This window comes from Archocentrus centrarchus, chromosome 10 (genome assembly GCF_007364275.1).
Source record: "Archocentrus centrarchus isolate MPI-CPG fArcCen1 chromosome 10, fArcCen1, whole genome shotgun sequence".
In the NCBI taxonomy this organism is placed as follows: Eukaryota; Metazoa; Chordata; class Actinopteri; order Cichliformes; family Cichlidae; genus Archocentrus; species Archocentrus centrarchus.
This window is the reverse complement of record NC_044355.1, coordinates 26,181,635-26,200,085: the sequence shown is the minus strand read 5'-3', so window position 1 is coordinate 26,200,085 and position 18,451 is coordinate 26,181,635. Positions and strand designations below refer to the sequence as shown.

The window sequence follows — 18,451 nt, the reverse complement described above, 5'->3', positions numbered from 1 at the left end:
AAGAGCATATGACAAATCCAGATCCAGGTGTCTTTCTGGTATCAGGGACTCAGTGGTGTGGATTTATAGTTTTGGAGGAGATATGGAAGAATTTAGTAGCTGGTTGTGTAAGTTTGTAAAGTTTGTAATACCATACTCATACAGTGCATTCAGTGTGGCACATTATCCCTGAGGTCACTACTGGCAGTCATCCCTACTTTAGACTTCACAGAGCAGTGTTTTCCCCATCCTGCACCATCCATTTGGCTCATATTAAAATTCACACTGTAATTGTCATTGGGAGAGTTTTACATATTTACATATAGACCTTTGACTAAGCAGATATCTGATCTCTGAGGTTATAGCTGGAGCTCTCTGCCTTTTTTATCCATCAGCTCCTTAATCTCTCCATATCACCTCACTCCCTTTCATCTCTTAGTATATATCTCAGTATAGCCCTCCTCCCACTCACAGTCTACAGATGTCAGTCACTGCTTTCCTCCATTTCTGCTGTTTTCCCTTTTCTTTCTCCCTCCACTGTCCTCCCACACAGTCGATGGCTGTCAGAAACTGCTCTTTTATTCTCTCTCTTTTCTTCCTCCCACTCTGTCACTCTATCATCCAATGTACCATTGTTCATTTGCTCATTTTTCCCAAATTTTCTCTTCTTTCTTTCTACATTTACCAAACTATCATCGCGCTCTCTCTCTCTCTCTCTCTCTCTGTGGGCAGGTAGAGCTAATGGCAGACTGTTGTGACTCATGTTCACATTTCTGTTCAGACTCCGACTCATATGGTGTTTGAACTTTCATTAAATCTGTAGACACTGATTGAGTGAAGCTGTTCTCAAAAATCTTTTATGCGTGTATGCAGATTTTTCAACCGATGTTGCAATATGGGATGTTTTGACAAGAGGAACTCCACAGGGTTTGAGAGTCTGGAGAGTTTTGTAATGCTTCTATGGCTCCGGAGGAGTTTGATTCCTGATGTTCCCAAGAATTAGCACAGCTTGACTTAACAGAAAGCTTAGTTTATATTGCAAGTCCCTTTATGGGAAACTTTTTAGGGAGCTGCTTTTGTTGTGGCCATTCTCCTTTTCATGTGTTTCTCACATGTTCGACATCTTTATGAAAGGGCAGTACAAAATTTACCAGTTTATTTCTTCCTCATTGGTTCTCCATGTGCAACAACATAGAACATTAGCACCTTAAGTCTAGTTTACCTGTTTTACACTTGCATCAACTCCAAATCTCACTCTCCCTTAGACTCCTTTTGGTTGTTCTTGAACAAACAGCTGCTTCTGTAGCTGCTAAATTCTGTAGTTCACCAGCTAGTTGACAACGGTGTTTGTCATTTGGTGCTCAGGAGGTAGATGTTGGCTCAAAACTACCTCCTGAAAATGAGATTGACCGGAGCAATGACACTAAAGCAGCTGCATGTGAAATCAAAGTACTGGCATTGAACTATTAACTATTACAGATAAAAGGGGAAAAGACTTTCATTTCATTCTCAAAGGTCTGGTTTTATAATATCAATTAAAAGCAAATCAAGTCTCTAACGTGCTCTGAACTTGCTCTTTTTTTTTTCTTGCTAACCTTTGTGCACGAATGGTTTTAAGTCACTACATAAATAACTATGATTTTACTCATTCGTGTATTTTTAATTTGAGCTAGCTGTTACAGGCTTGGTAAAAAAGAAAGTGCACCCTCGTTCAATCATCTGGGCCTTAGCGGGTCTTTAAATTAGGTTTTTACCATGACTGGATATCTTGTAGCCACAGTATCTGCAGCAGGGGTGCCAGACTCATTTTAGTTTGTGGGTCACATACAGCCCAATTTAATCTCATGTGGGTCGTCCCAGTAAGACCATTGCATAATAACCTATTAAAAAAAAGTCTTATAAAGTAATGAGGCACAAGTACAATCTGAGAAACATTCACATTTAATGAACCACCCATTCACAAAACAGATGAACTGGAGCTATCCCAGGTGCATTTTCAACAGTATTTCTCAGATTTTCCACATTTAATCAGTTAACTGTCTTTGCAAAGAAACGCTGCAGTCGTACATCAGAGAAATGCATCGCCACAGCTCCGAGAAGATTAAGCTTGGACCCAACACAACACTTCCTGGAGCAAAACTCAGTGTTAAAGTCCAAAAGTGATCCTTTCTTCTCTGCAGCAAAGAGGTTCAGTGGGCAACATTGGACCCTTTGACTCTTGATAGAACTGCTAAACATGAGTCTAATTATATGCTGGTATTGACTCTTTATAGGTTTCATTCCCAAATGATCCTGAAATTTAAAATTGATGTCTTTGGTGAATTTCTTTACATATAGTAAACAGTACACATGCTAACTGCACTTGGTGGCTAAATACAGCATGCCCAGTATTTCTGTACTGTTTGGAGTTTGTTGGTAATATGATCCATGAAAATCTGACGACTTTAGTGTTTTATTCACTTACCAAACGCTGTACATTTTGAGTTTTCCCCACGGTCAGAGAGGTTGCAAATGAACGTGTGTCTGTGACTGTGAACAAATCGCCCACTGCTGGTACAATTAGAGCGAGAGCAGGTGATCTTTTTTGATTCCTCTGCTGTATGTGGGCATGTAAAGCTTGCTGTAGCTTGAGTGAGTCAGAGTCATATTCACATTCTGACACATCCAGTTAAATATGTTTTTAGCAACAGCTGGAGAAGCCCGAGGCTGCGGATATAATAAAGTTGTTAAACTTCACACTGGAAACATTTTGGTTGCATCCTTTGAATAATCAGTATTTCCATTAATTTTATTCTGTCGATTGATTTATTGTGCGCTGCATATGGTGCTGAGTGTGAGTGGGTGGCTGGTTGTTCTGGTTTAATGGTTTATTTAAAGATGTTCTTTATATTTTTCAGACTAGCACCCATTCCACAATCATTCTGTGGCTCATTCTGAAACTATTCAGTCACATTTAAAGGCTCAGCCCGAGAATGCTCTGATTTAGATTGTAGACTAATTTTTAACTTCATATTAATTTTAATACAGGTCTAAAAGTGTGTTCTTTGTTTAATTAGAGTGATTAAAAGCTTCCAGAGTTTTCTCTGAGTCTTTTCTGACCCAAACACACACACACAGTGCCCCTGCCACCTCTAAAGTGTGCTACTTTCTATAAGCAAGGAGTTGGAGACACATGAAGAGGGAAATAAGCTCTAAAAATACACCCCTTCTGTCCTCCTTCTCTTACGATCATTAGCTGTGTGTGTGCGTGTGTGTGTGTGTGTGTGTGTGTGTGTGTGTGTGTGTGTGTGTCCTGACCTGCTGTTGCCACTGAGATTTTTTTTTCTCCTCACTCCTCCTGTGGTATATTAAGCAAGGCTGCTCACAACTGCCTACTACACCGGTGCCTTATGCTGCTGCTGCTTCGATATCATTTCTGCTCTTCTTCCCTTTTTTCTTTTTCTCTCTTACATACACAGTCAAGCTTTCCTCAAGACACGCTCAGCTGCAGCTCCAGGACTCCTTCAAACCCACTCACTTTCTCTTTCTTCGAGCACACTGGAGGAACCTTCACACTCCTGGGGCTTTTCCCAATAGCTGTTATCTGATACACACTCACTTAGATACACCTTCTCTTCTTATGTGTACATCTTCCCACACAAACGCACACACCTCCACACAGAATCAGTTAAACACATTACCTCAAAACACTGATTCCTGTTTTCTCATTGCTGTTAAAAGCAGTTCACCTGTAGGCTAAGTCTAACTCTCGAACATTTAGTCTCTCTCTCTCTCTCTCTCTCTCTCTCTCTCTCTCTCTCACACACACACAATGCGCGCACCCATTTAAAGAAGTACACACACAACACACACACACACACACACACACACACAAATGCAAGCATCTCCTATTGTTGCCTGCAAACTATGTAACAATGCTGATTCCAAGGCAGAGGATTAAGATTGCGTTGCGTCTATGGATGCCTGTTCTCATGCTCAGGATTGTGGTGGCTCACACTCTGGTAAGGTATTAAGCATGCAGCACAGCGTTTGTATCCGGGCACCGAGCACAGTCTAACTTTTTTCCTTCATTGAGGACTTTTGTTTCAATGGCATTTTCTGTTGAGGGAATCGAGACCTTAATCCCTGATTGCTCCCTTTAAAATACAAGCTGATTTTCAGTCAGGCAGATTTTGTTGTACTGTTCACACTAATATTTGTCTGATATTCATGTTTAGAAAGTTGTAATAATTCTTTTAGCTCTGAATGTTTTCAGAACTACTTCAGTAATAGAGTGGTTGGAATATTTCATAACTAGTTTGCTGAAAGAGGCACAACACACCTTTTTGATCTATTAGAAACGTATTTCTGAACTGTTAGGAAAATGTTTCTGAATGGGGACAGCAAACGCTCCGGTGACATCACGGTGACATCACGGCTCAAGCTGGATAAGAAATTGGAAAGTGGATCTTAGATGAGGCGTTTCACAACTGGTTAGATAAACTTCCTAAACTGCTGGACTATTAGGAACATGTCTGAACTGATATACGTTTTTCTGAACTACTGGTTAACTAAACTTCTAGGTTTAGGCTCTAGGTCAGTGAAATAAATTTTCTAGACTAAAATATTATATAGGTACATGTTTCTGAACTGTCGGATAACTCACTATCAGAAAAATGTTTCCGAGCTGAAGATGTGGAAAGACTTTTTTTCTGAGTTAATTTAGATAAAGTTTGATTAATTGAGTGGTGAAATGTATCTGTGCTGGCTGGAGAAATGCTTCCTTAAGGTGTCTGTTTGTTGTGATGTGGCATTATATAAATTAAATTGAAAAGATGGTGTCGGATCTTTTTAATTAAATACCTCTGTTTTTTATTTTGAAGTTCCTCCTGAAATTTCATCTTAAATATTGGTTGCTGGATGAAATCTCTGTTAAATGACTTTTGCAGAGTTTCTTTTATGCAAAAACATTTGTTGATTTGTTCTTCTGACCAGTGGTTTTCCAGGTGATCAGTTAGCGACATGAGAATCTTAGTATCTGGGAGTTTTGGTCACTTCTGTCACAGTGCCACCAAATTCAGTCAGGGACTTTAGGGCAGCCAACAGACTTCTGGGCAGCCTTTATGGCCCCCTGGAGTGCTTTCTTTTATGCTGCTGGGGAACCAGACACAGGCAGAACGTTATAATAATCTCTATAGAACATCGATAGAAGGACACCTGCAGTCTATCTGCAGTGTTATTACTCCTGAGAACCCTCAGGTGGTAAAGTCTTTGTTGGGCCTTCTTAGTCAGTTCCTTGGTGTTTGTGCCTCAGGTCAGGCCCTCTGTTATATGGACTCCCAAAAAAAGGGGGAGTCTGAAACCCTCTCCATACCTTCCCCCTTTATAAAAGACCATGGGTGTCAGTTTAATTCCACCTAAAGCTCACAATAAGCTCCTTGGTTTTGGCTGTGTTTAAAAGCAGGTTGTTGTCCTCGGTGTAGTAGATAACCACTCGTATGACTTTCTTACATTTACTTGATTGCAGTTGTGTTGCTTCAAGAATTGAACTGTAGTCTTTGAATCTTTGGACCAGTGATTATATATCAGATAACATTTAAACATGAAGGAACTGCCTTTATGTCTTATGTAATTCACATTAATTATAATATTTTGTTTGTTTTTTCAAAGAATAAGATTGAAATAATGTTTGTGTGTGTGGTGCGTTTGCGTTACAGATCCAGGGTTCCATCCGTCCCCACGCCGTCATCATTTTGCCAAACAAAGCTGGAACCGAGGTTCTGGTCTGCTACGAAGACGAGGGCGTCTACATCGACACCTACGGCCGCATCACCAAGGATACAGTGCTGCAGTGGGGGGAAATGCCTACATCTGTTGGTAACTTTGGCGCACACATCTTCACACAGATTGCTTAATACACCCATAAAGGTCTATTTTTATACACAGTGTGTCCGTGTGCATGTACCATTAACAACAACACATTCATAAACCTACAATTGAAATTATTAATCAGGTACTGCTTAATATAACTGTAGTTATTTCCTGTTTGCCTTGCTAGATATAAATCAGCAGCTGTCCTGCACACTGAGAACTTAACCTGAACCAGATTCTGTGGAGACACATTTGGGACAGGGTGGGCTAAAAATAAGATGGTAGTCAGCCTGTGTGCGTTGGTTTATTGGGGCATGGAGATGAGGCAGTATTCAAGTAATGAATCAAGGAATGAAAACTTCAGGGAAATATTTAGTCATAAGCATTCAACTTTGTTTTATCTAGATCTTGTTGTCTCATGCACCTCTTTCTCGCTCCCATGCAGCCTACCTTCAGTCTAACCAGGTGATGGGTTGGGGAGAAAAGGCCATAGAGCTGAGGTCAGCGAGCACGGGGAACCTGGAGGGAGTTTTCATGCATAAAAAGGCCCAGAAACTGAAGTTCCTGTGTGAAAGGAATGACAAGGTAGGAACACTGACTTACTTAAAACTCCGCAGCACATTTTCCACCTCATCCGCACCGGTTTAGTTTTATACGCAACTCTCAGCAGTTGGAATACAATGAAATAGCTTTAACTTTTTTTACAGAATCCATCCAGTAATCCAGTTTTGTGTAAACCTGTATTGTAATACAGTATTGTAATACAGTTTAATCATTTGACTCATGTTAAATACTGCTTATTTCTACATATAAAAAACAGAAGCATTCCCTGTCAGATTCAAAATTTTACGGGAATGCTTGAACTTCTAACACAGTTCCTTAAAGTGCCTAAAAGCGCTCTCTTGTTGCAGGTTTTCTTCGCGTCCGTGCTGTCGGGAGGCAGCAGTCAGATTTACTTCATGACTCTTGGGCAGAACTCGCTGTTCAGCTGGTAACAACCGGACCTGTTAACTCTGAGATCGGCTGGTGGGCGTCCACCTTCATTGCTTTGGGTTATCCTGGTGATGCCTTTTTTGGATTTGTGCTGACTTGTGTTGACCTCCGTGAAGTAGTGGATACAAGAGTCAGCTTGATTACTTCATCCATTTCTCGGCCTCGTGTCATTATCATGTTAAACCATAAGGATGAATGATTAAGCTGATCGTGAATCCGCCTGCAGGAAAAAAGCTTGAATCTCATCGTTCCATCCTCGACTACTGACGCGTGGATCTTTGCTGTTTCAGGTGCAGCAGCACTTACATCTGGACATGATTTTCAGCAAAAACAAGAGTTTTAGTTCGCCGCCATCACACCCCCGTCCACAGAAATGTTAAAAGGTACAAGCGGCTGTGCCAGCATCTTTTATTTTATGTGTCATTTCACCCAAAAGAAAAACTGAGGGCTTCACCTGGTTGATTGTTTGGGGATTTCACGTGAACACCTGGCTTCAGAGCTGCTGTTTTGTTGTTCTTCCGCAGCAGTCACTTCATTCAGCTCATCGCTCCTGAATTTTTTTTTTTTTAGGAATTATTAATTAACTATGTGCACAACAATTATTCATGTGTTTGTTTTAAAATGCCCAGCTGTGATTACACTTGGTTCATTATGCTTCTGGCGCACCCCAGAGAGTAAACATCACGTAATTTGTGTGTTGTCTATCAGTGGCCTTGTTCGCTCTGTGTACATCACCTGGGCATTTCAAAAACTGATGAAATGTGGGCTGCTTTATGTCGTTCTGTATTTTGTTGCTAGTGCCATAATTATTTCAAGCAGTTTTAGATCCACAAACAGTATTAATTATCTGTAATACCTCAGAACTGTTCCGGTATTTATGAAGTCCTTGAAGTGAGATTTAATCAGAGTGATAGAACCCAAATAATCTATGATATTACTGTACCGATTCCTTTTATAGTGGATTAAATACATATCACTATTTTATTTAATACATAGCACTATCAAATGTTAAGAATTATTTCTAAAAGTGAGCATTAAGTCAGCCTTTCTAGCCTAGAAATTAGTTGTTAGTTATGGGGGAAAAAAATCTCTAGGTATATTTGCATAGTTTGGATTAAGATGGGCTGAATATATGTTGCCACGACAGCCCCCTCACCTGTGCTTTTTCTCAGGTCTCAGTGTGAGCTGTCACTCCACCACAGATCTGGACCACATCATTTTAGTCTTATTTCTCCTTACAAAGGACCTCGAAAGCCATTCACTTTACCATAAAAGGCACAATTTGAATGTGCAGCATATATTACGTAGATAAATATAGATCCCAAGCAAGTATAATTCTTTTTTTTTTTTTTTTTTTTTTTTTGTACAGCTTCTGATGTGTATATAATCCTGTAAGATGCACTGTTTTCTAAATATTTTATGACACGCCATCTTGACATATGTGTACATGATTGCAGGCTTATGAATGTGAAACTCAATCCCAAAACAGAGTTCATACAGAACACATTGCAGCCAAGGTATTTGATTGTGGATGTGAGCTGCTGACTGAGTTTGAAGGCTCGTGTTCAGGTCTTACAAATGCGACTGAAGCGTCTAAGATCAAAATGCGAATTCTGTTTTTTGGTTGGTTTTCTTATTGTGTGTATAAGACAGGTGTTTTGCACAATGGCCACCTTATACATGTTACATCAAAAGCCATTCTCTTGTCAGTACTGAAAAGATTATATCAGTATTTGTTACACTACCCGGTGTGGGACCAGTTTTTGATAGACCAACTTGAAGGAAAGATCTCTCATAGGATATGCAATGAGTTGAGCTGAAAATATAATATTCTCTTTGTCATTTATTCAATGAGCTTCAAAGCAAGAAACCAAAGATGAAGGCTTTGATGTATTTGCTTTCTTGATTCTAACAGATAATTCACAACTGACTATTTGATTTGATTTCTGAATCAGGTTGGAAAAAAAAAAACTTAGAGCAGCCTGGAAAGTCACCCGGACCTGAAATGTTGTGCTTCATTGCAACAAAATATATGCAAGTCAGTGTTGCTAGTGTTCATGTATTAAATAGCACAGATGTATGCATTAAGTATTATTTGGTTCGGTAAAGGTAAAGAAATGTTTCTTACCTTCAAATGTGAATTTGAATATTTATCCATTTGATCATACTTTTTTTTTCCTGTATGAGATTTTGCTTAAACTGGTAACTTTTTGTTTTACATTATCCTGCACACTCTTGAATTTTGTTGTCATCAGAATTGTGCCAAATGTTTTTATATACATTGATACTTTTAGTTTTAGTTTTATTATAGACTTGTGAGAAATACAGCAGCTGGTTCTGTGAGAATATTTTAAACTGGAAGATGAATTTTCTGTCTTATTGCCAAGTTTTTACCACGTCTTAGTGTTTGTTTCAGGGGGCTAGAAATTGTTTTCCTGACTTAACCGACAAAATAGCTCAACATGGCTACTGTACATTAATTTAGTGGATTGTGAGCTAATATTAACTGGCTAAGAGGTGCTAGCTAACAGAGCCTAAATGTACCATAAGTATTAGCTAGCTAGCTTAAAGTTCCTAGCTAACATTGTTGCTGTTATATGGCTAAGAAAAAAAAAATGCTTGTCTAGCAGTACCAAGATTAGTTACTGTTTTCACATAAAGGAAAGCCATAACTTTGTTTTCAATGCGTAGCATGACTTATGCTAATATTTACATAGGTTCAGATTTTTAGGCACTTTAAATGTTATTTTGATTTGCAGTCAACAACTGAAATAAAAATTGGACAAAATAAATTCTGGCAAGCACATCAGAGTAAATACACAATACTAAGTTATACTAATGTTAACATAAAATCATGTCGATGTAGGCTACTGTATACGTGAAGCTTACTGCTTCAGTTTAAAGGACAGTTGTTGTGCTAACTTGTGGTCAGGCCTGCTGTGAAATGGTGACTATGCAGAACAGACAGCTTTGGTCAGGTTCCCGAGCAAGATCCTGGCCGTTAAAGAGTCCAAACCAGACAGGAGAGCAGACCAAAACCTGGTCGTGAGTAGCTACCACAGTTGCTGTAGGTTCTGTTCAGCTCTAGCTTATTTAAAAAAAAAAAAAAAAAAAATCTCAAACAGCCTGTATCTCCTGTGTTCATCCTGCTGCCACACTCCGTCATAGACATCGAGTAACTGTAGGGTACATGCTGGAAAGTAAACCAGTTAATTCCTAAAATTAGTTAACCCATTTATTAAGCAGCTTCTGAATAGGTCCACAATTATCGCTTGTATTCAAAACTGATTCAGTTGCAAAGTCAGATTTAGCTTCATGGTCCACTATTTAAAACATTTTCTCTGTAAACAGCAGTGATATGTTTATATGCAATTATATTACAGTAAGCAATTTTAATGACATGGCCTAGTCTTGTAATGACTGTTAAAACGTGCTCTCCAGACTGCTTCAAGTAACAGCATGTGAAACCGGCTCTTCTGCAAGCTGACCAATGTGACACCTAATAAGATGTTTTTTTTGTTTTGTTTTGTTTTTTTTAATTAATCCGGGTTTATCCATTTGTCATCTTAAGCTACCCTTTTAGAGAATGGGGATATTTTTGTGGCTTATTAGAAGCAGAGTGTCTGCCTGCTGCCACTCTTTGCTCCCTGTTGCTTAGCACTGGACTGTAGCTGTATCACTAATGAGAGAGAGAGGGATCGGTGCACTTCCTCCTACACCTTCCACTGGTTAAAAACATGACAGATTCTGCTTCAGGCTTGTGGTGACTCACATCCTTAACTCTCCCACAAACTCTTTTCTCTCACTTTTCACAACACATTTCCTCTGGCCGCCACTTTTCATCCACTCTGCATCTTTTGCCGATCTTTAGCTTCTCATTCCTACTCCTGGCTGCCTCTTTAGCTTCCCACGCTCTCTTTCTTTTTATTTTTGTTAAATTCACTGAGACCTGTCACATGAGATTGCACATCTTTATTGCACCAAATAGATTTGCACAGCTTTTCAAATTAAAAATGAGGTTTAATTAATGGAAGTAGACCCAAAGATTTAGCCCAAACCTGTTATCTCTGCGAGTTGTGTTGCGAAGTGGGATGAAGCGTGATACAGAGGGGGGGAAAAAAACAAACAAACTGAATACAAAGCAGTTTGCAGTTTTGCATTATTTAGTTAAGTGTCAGCTGTTGTTTTCCAGCCTGTGGATGTGATGTGTGGGAGAGTGGGATGAAAACTGGTGTTTTAAAAGGCAGAATTCAGGCTTCAACGAAAGGAAGGACCGAGTTAGAGGAGGTAGTTGGTGGTTTTAGTCAAGTATCACTTAATAGAAGGAACAAGGAAGAGGCTCTAAGAGGCTTCATTTATTTAAATAATACCTAATATGTTAAGATTGTTTTGGTTGTGATGAAGAGAAGGAGGAAGAGGATGTGAAAGGGACAGTGACTGTATACAGTAGCCTTTTAAGATTAAACATTGACATTTGTTGCATCACTCATCAGTAAGCAAAATTACATTCCTGATTTTTTTTTTTTTGTTTTTTTGTTTTTTTTTTGGGGAAGGGGGGGTGGGGGGGATTTTCCAAAGGCTGACAAATTGTGTTGTGTTGAGATTATATAAGACCAAATATTATATGGCTAAATATCTAAGAATATTTCTGCTCCTGTATCATTTATAAGTTCATTCTTTTGATACTTTGGTATATTTTTGCACTGGACCTTTGTTTGATGCATTGTACACTGTACCCCTCATGCTTTGATATGAACGCACACTAACTTGTGTTTCCATGTAAAACGGCAAAAGACAGTGAGACCACAATAAATATGTTGAATAAAGTATGGTCTTGGTTCTTGCTTTTATGGTTTGCGCTGATATGATGACTTGATTTAATCCACTCGTGGGCCGATTTCAGCACTGATTCAGAGAAACCTTCAATTAATGTCATTTCTCTTTCTGTTGAACACGCTGCATCTGTCAAAGTGACAAAATATGCTGCGTTTGTCCTTGTTGGTACAAGAGCAGCAGAAGCATTTTGTCACACTCATTTTCTAATGATGACTCTATATACTGATGTCTCTAATTTTTTCCAAGCCAGCCAAGAGATATAATTTCTCAGCTGGTTCTGCCCTGGGCTCTTCACCCAGTACAACATGCCTGAACAACCTCACCTAGGAGGAGTCCAGAAGGCCACAGGGGCCCAAACCACCTCAACAGGCTCCTTTCATTACAGAGGAGCAGCTCTACTACTGAGTTCCTCCCGAATGACTGAGCACCTCACCCTATCTCTGAGAGAGAAGCTCTTCTGAGGAAGCTCATTTCTGATGCTTGTATCTGTGATCTTGTTCTTTCAGTCATTGCCCACTGCTTGTGTCCATAGGTGAGGGTAGGAACATAGATCAACCTGTAAATCAGCAGCTTTACTTTCATCCTCAACTCTTTTCACCACAACAGACAAGTACACCATAGTGATGTTTTGTTCGCAAAAGAGCTGGATCTAAGAGCTGATGCTTGGTAGTGAATCAGAAGAGCCAACTCCCATTGAATGAAAGGCGGCTCCCCAATTTCTCATTAGCTCTGCTCACAAACCTGAGGACAGGGGCAGAACTGATGGGTACACCATGCAGCAAATCACACAGGGGTGCATGAGATTATACCATTATGTCAAAGCAGAGGGGGAGATGGATGTTCCCGTGTTCCAACGTGCGTGGGCGTAGTCCAGGTACAGACAGCAAGACAGCAGGAGACGTGAAGGTGAGTGATACCCGTAAAAGAAGCAGCATTTAGCTCCAATTTAAGGAAACTGGAAATAGCAGCGCCAGAGTGCCATCATTGCAAATTACAGTGAGAGCAGGTTCCACCACAAACCTGCACCAACATATAAGAACTGTCCATCTCTTGGTGCAGTTGAAGGACAGCGGGCAAGCTAGGTCTCCATCTACTGACTCTGGTGTTTGGTCCCAAACCAGCAACAACTGTTGCGGCATCCACTGCCCTCCCCAAAACTGCGACTATAACCCAACCTACTGCAACACAAAGCAAAAGAAGTCAGTGTGATTGTCCTGTGTTCCATTAAAAGTTTATTTAAAGTGTTAAAATGTTTTTTATAGGACAAATGCACAAAATACAGCAATTATAAAGTTTATCATAAAAAGACTGAAGGCAAAAGGGTGTCTCAGCACACAAACCATTCATTTTTTGCTTATTTGGGCTAAAATATGAGGCTGCAAATGATAAGAGCCATTTGGAAGCCGAAAGAGTTGGCTCTTCTTTGGGAACCGAGCCTAAAGCGCCGGCTCTCTGAAAAGAGCCAAACTTCCCATCACTAGTACACCAGCCGCATTCCTGCTGACGCCACACCAATCCCTCTCCCTGCTCTACTCTCCCTCACTTGTGAACAAGACCCCAAGATATTCAAAATTCCTCCACTTGGGGCAGCAATCTATTCCCAGCCTGGAGTGGGTACTGCATCCTTTTCTGGCTCAGACCATGGCCTCAGATTTGGAGGTGCTAATTTTCACCTCAGTTGCTTCACATTCAGCTGCAAACCACCCAGGTGCTAGCTGGAGGTCATGGCTCAGTGAAGCCAACAGGACAACATCATCTGCAAAAAGCAGAAACGAGATCCTGAGACCATCAAACCTGGCACCCACCATCACTTGGCTGTGCTTAGAAGTTCTGTCCATGCAAGTTATGAACAGATGGGCCTTGGCCCTATACATTCCTGTGAAAAAGTATTTGCCCCCTTCCTGATTTTTTTTTTTTTTTTTTGCATATTTGTCACACTCAGGTCTTAGATATGTCTCTGCTTCAACACACCTGAATCACATATAGAAGTCATTAGCAGGACTGGAGAACTTGACTGCATACTGAGGAGGTAATTCAGCCATTTGATTCAGACTGCACCAATCATTCTGCAGTTACTGTCCTCAGCGAGCAGCGGGCACTGCCATGAGCCCCCCCCCCCCCCCTCCCCCATCCCAAACACTGACAGGCAGTTAGTCTCACAGCTGCAGTCTGCGCAGAGACCCACACTCCACTCCACATCCACACTGCAAATGAATCACACATAAATAAAGCCAGAGCTGATCACGGCCTGGCTTACAGAGTGGGATGTAAACGTAAATGCAGTCGCACTAAAATAAATCACTGGTCATATGCACTTTTTTTTTTTGTTTTAATTTTATTTCATAAAGTTCATTTGTAGTTCTAAACGTATTTCGGGGTTTTTTTTTTACTCACATATTGTCTCTCCTATGGCCTCGATTACAACTACATGCAAATGATCAATTATGCAAATTAAGTGATGAGGTCATATAGTGATAGGACAGCCAATAGCTGCTTTCCTTACTGAGGTGTTGGAAACACTGGTGATGCACTTGGAGCTTCAGCACTCCTGTGGAAGAATCACTGCTAAATCTGGTATTCGGGCCATTTTACAGTATTCAGGTTTCCATTCATGTTAGGAAAAAAGTATAAAGTTATAACTATTTATAAACTAGAACTTCAGAACATCCCACATTTAAATGAATTTTGCAGCTCTGGAAGACCTGTTTTCTTTACCTAGCAGATCAGTTATTGCTTTTTCTTTCAGTTGCTTTTTCACCAGTATGATCTGAACGTCTTCACAGTTTGCCTTAACAGTGGATTTACAGCACTATTCAGAATAATCACAGTTCTTTACACTTCAACTGCAGCTACATTATGGTTGTCAGAGTTAGGGTTAGGCATGCATCAGTTACACCTATGTGAAATATGATGATGATCTGAGCTTGTGTGTTGTGTATTCATGTCTCACTCTGTCTGTCTGACTCTCTGGTTCTCATGTATCTTCCCGAAGACTCACTGGCACCAGTTGCAGGTTTTCTGGCCCCTGCCTCTCACTCTTGGATGAAGTTTGGTCCGGCCATGATGCTTTGGCCACCTTTTGTAATTTCAGATGGAACAATATATCTTTGTGGTTTGTCAGCTATCCGTGGTAATTTGGATCTGGCATTAGCTGTGTGCATTAGCACAAAAACACAAAGCACAAGTTGGAGCAGACTTGAGCTTCCCCATTCTCTTTGACTATTAATTAACACTTCACTCCACTCTAAATTTGCTCCTTCCGTACCCCTCCAGCTGAACCCCACCTGGCCTCCTCTCACCCCCCTCCTCAGCCTCAGATTCCCTCCTAACCCCATTCCACCACCACAACCTCTTCAACACACACACACACACAAACCCCTGCTTGTCCATTTGTGTGTAAATGTGTGTGTCAGCTCACCCAAAGCAAGGCGCGTCCAGTGACCAAGCCATGACTGGCAGCCACACGGTCACACAGCAGTTTTGCTTTTAGCATTTGGATCATCATCTTCTTGCTGGATCAATATATTTGTTGTTGTTCTTGGTTTTTAGCCTGCTGGGGATAGACGAGACAGGTAAGGATGGGGACATTTTGGCAGAAGTTCACTACAGATGGGTTAAAACTGTGTTGATGGTGTGGATCTGCCTGTTTCACACATGCTTGTCTAAATCAAGCTAGAAGCTTAAAAATACAATCCTACCATTGTGCGAGCCAGCCTGCGTATCCGATCATTAGCTTTTGACAGACGAATCCATGTTGCAACGTTTGGCAAGGGTGGAGCTCCATGCTTTAAGACCAGCTCCCTGCTACTTGTGATTCGTAGAGAGAAGAGAAAGCAAAAGTCAAGGTAATCAGATAATCAAATGCTGTAATTCAGTTGGTCGATGGCCACTGGGATCCTGATACTGCATGCTATTGATACTGCAGGCAGTGCCGGAGTGATCGAGTTTACAGTCAGAAGGAAGAGGACAGCTGGGATGATCTGTCTGGAGCTAAATTTATATGCTGTGTCTCTATCTATCTATCTATCTATCTGTCTATCTGTCTGTCTGTCTGTCTGTCTGTCTATCCGTCCATCCGTCCATCCGTCCATCCATCTATCTATCGTCCGTCCATCCGTCCATCCATCCATCCATCCATCCATCCATCTATCTATCTATCACCTCAAGGTGTTATCTACCTACCAACCTACCTACTTATCTCATGACCTACCTATATACCTATTCATCTATTGACCTACCTACCTTCTCCTGACAGCCTTCACCTACCAGTTATACTACTGTCTTTTGTAGTTACTTTTACAAAACAGGTGCTATCAAAAGAGAGCATCTCGTCACGGGTCCTTAGATTAGCAGAATGCTCGTCTCTTAAAAGTAAGTTGGCATTCCTGTAGGTAAATCAATAGGTCATTAGTGCAAACTATCAATTATCAATAACTATCAACTATCCAACCTGCTGCAGTAAATGAAAAGGAGAATTTAAAGTCTAGAAATAAAAAAGGAACCATGTTAGTTATATGTCCTGCAGTGTGAGGCAACATAAGACATACCATCCAAATTTGAGCTGTGTGTGTGTGTGTGTGTGTGTGTGTGTGTGTGTGTGTGTGTGTGTGTGTGTGTGTGTGTGTGTGTTTTGGGGGGGTTCAAAGTACAAGTCTGGCATGCCTGTATGACACTGTTAAACCACTGGGCTCTGGTTGGTGGAAAGAGAGATCATCTGACCCAGTCTGCGCTAAATTGGTCTTCTGCACAGTGGAGCTGAGGAGATAGGAGAACTGGAGAGTTGTTAGGTTGAGGGGGTAAGGAGGGTTTTTGGAGTGCTGCAATTGAGAAAATTCAAAACGCACTCAGAGGAATTTCTCTGCTCCTTTTTTTACATTGGAACACGTTCATTTATACAGGTTAAGTTGTCTTGACATCCAGAGTAGGTTTATACAAAACCAGGCTGTCTTTTACAATGCTGTGCAAATGTCTTGAGCCATCTGTCATGTATTTTGGACATGAGGAAACTGGAAAAGAGGTGCAGCAATTTATTGAAACATGTGCAAAGAAAAATGGAAAAACCATACAAAACAGAGACCGTACAAATCTAACAAGTTTGAAAGTTGATGTTTGGTATGACCACCTTTATGGTCCGTGTACTTTTTGGTCATTTGTTTTTCCGTTTTCAAAATGGACATTAAAAAAAAAAATTGATCTTTTTTTTAAATTTTCATTTCATATGAAGACCACTTTAAAAAATTAGAAGAAAGTCTGGCTCCTTGGAAGCAAAATATAAAGCCATGAGGGGTGGTTCAAAACATTTGCACAGTACTGTATGTCCAAACAGGGAGGACAGGAAGGCATATACAGGACCTGTCTGTCAGATGACATTAAGGTAAAGTCTAGTGGACAGTGCAACAAAGGGACTCAAGTAAAAATGTTGGCTTTTGAACAAATACCTGCAAATACCTGCATTCCAGTTTCAGGAGTGCAACAACTGGCTGGTCGTTGGGGTTTTCTCTCTGATACTGTTGGCTCTTTACCTCACAATATAAAGTGTTTTGAGGTGAGAGGTGTATAAATACAGCTGAAATGAAAAACCTGAAGTTTTTGTTGAATTCTAGTTGTAAGTATTAGCATGCTAACCAGCTACACCTGCAAAAATGATTGATTAATAATAATTACCAAGATGTTTCCTGGAAAGAACTACAGTATGTAGTTTAGAGCTAATTAAATACCTTATGTACATTTCTTGTATAATATAAATCATTGCTGAGATAATCTAGATGTCTGATGTATTATGTCTGTCACAGTGGTGTACAGCACACGTGTATGAATTGTGCCTTTTGACTGTTATTTAGCCTTTTGTTAGCTTCCTACATTCAGTGGCTGATTTATTACTTCACAATTTTGGAGTTCACTTTGTCAGTCAAAGCCTGCAGATTTATATAAAGGTTGCTTTGTTGAGTGATTTCAACAAGGTCCACTATATTCAGCTTTTCTGCTCTAATGCACCACTGCTGTGCTAAATCTGCCCACAGCTGACAGCTCATAGTGGCTGAAAGTGTTGTGTGCAGTGTTTAAAGGCTGATTGTGGGTAGGTGTCGATTTCCTTCTATTTCCTCCTGAAAGCTCCTTTGTTCCCAGTTTGTCAGAATCTCATTCAGCTCATTTTGCTTTGATAAATGTAAATGATACCGCCATCTATACATGTTGCTGATGTATGAAATAGATTATTAATGCTAATAACACAGGTGGGAGGATGTTTTCTATGGCAACAGTTGGAAAATGAATCACCTTCTGGTGTCATCTTTTCCCCCAATCATATATCTTAACTCTCAGCACTTTACATCCTCACCGTGACTCATCTTCAAAGGCTGGCTTCCTCCTGTCTGGTGAGAACAGGTGCACTGGAAACCCACTTACTGGAATACTGAGCTCAGACAGAGTGCAGCCATCTTCCCTCTTTCCCAGGGAACAGAAGCAGCGGGCTCAACATGTTAAAAATAGCAGCCATGATTCTCCATTGACACATCAATAAGCAAACGCGGCCATGTGCTGTAAGCATTAGTAAGACTCATTGAGAAATTACATGCAAATGTGCAGAGTAGCGCACAATCTGCAGCACACAGGTCCTACTGTAGGTCTAAAATGTGTGAATTTATATATAGATTATATTGTATTAATGCTTCTCACCACACAGGCAAATATAACCCTGCAGGCAGGTGTGTTTGGAGCTATTTGTGGTGTAAATCTGATAGGACAATGTGTTTCTTTCCACAACAGCTTGCAAATAGAAGTGGATCATTCAGGG

General features: G+C 40.4%; 1 protein-coding gene across 3 annotated transcripts in view; it reads left to right on the top strand.

Moving 5' to 3' along the window:
• The window catches only part of LOC115786662 (misshapen-like kinase 1), a 60,901-nt gene extending 49,522 nt beyond the window's left edge, over nt 1-11,379 (top strand). For all 3 annotated transcript variants that reach the window (XM_030738968.1, XM_030738969.1, XM_030738967.1), the window contains 3 exons: nt 5,676-5,835; nt 6,275-6,414; nt 6,741-11,379. In XM_030738968.1, coding sequence (XP_030594828.1) covers nt 5,676-5,835; nt 6,275-6,414; nt 6,741-6,824 — 384 coding nt within the window. In that variant the 3' untranslated portion in view covers nt 6,825-11,379. The remainder of the gene's footprint in view (nt 1-5,675; nt 5,836-6,274; nt 6,415-6,740) is intronic.
• The last annotated feature ends 7,072 nt before the right edge of the window (nt 11,380-18,451 follow it).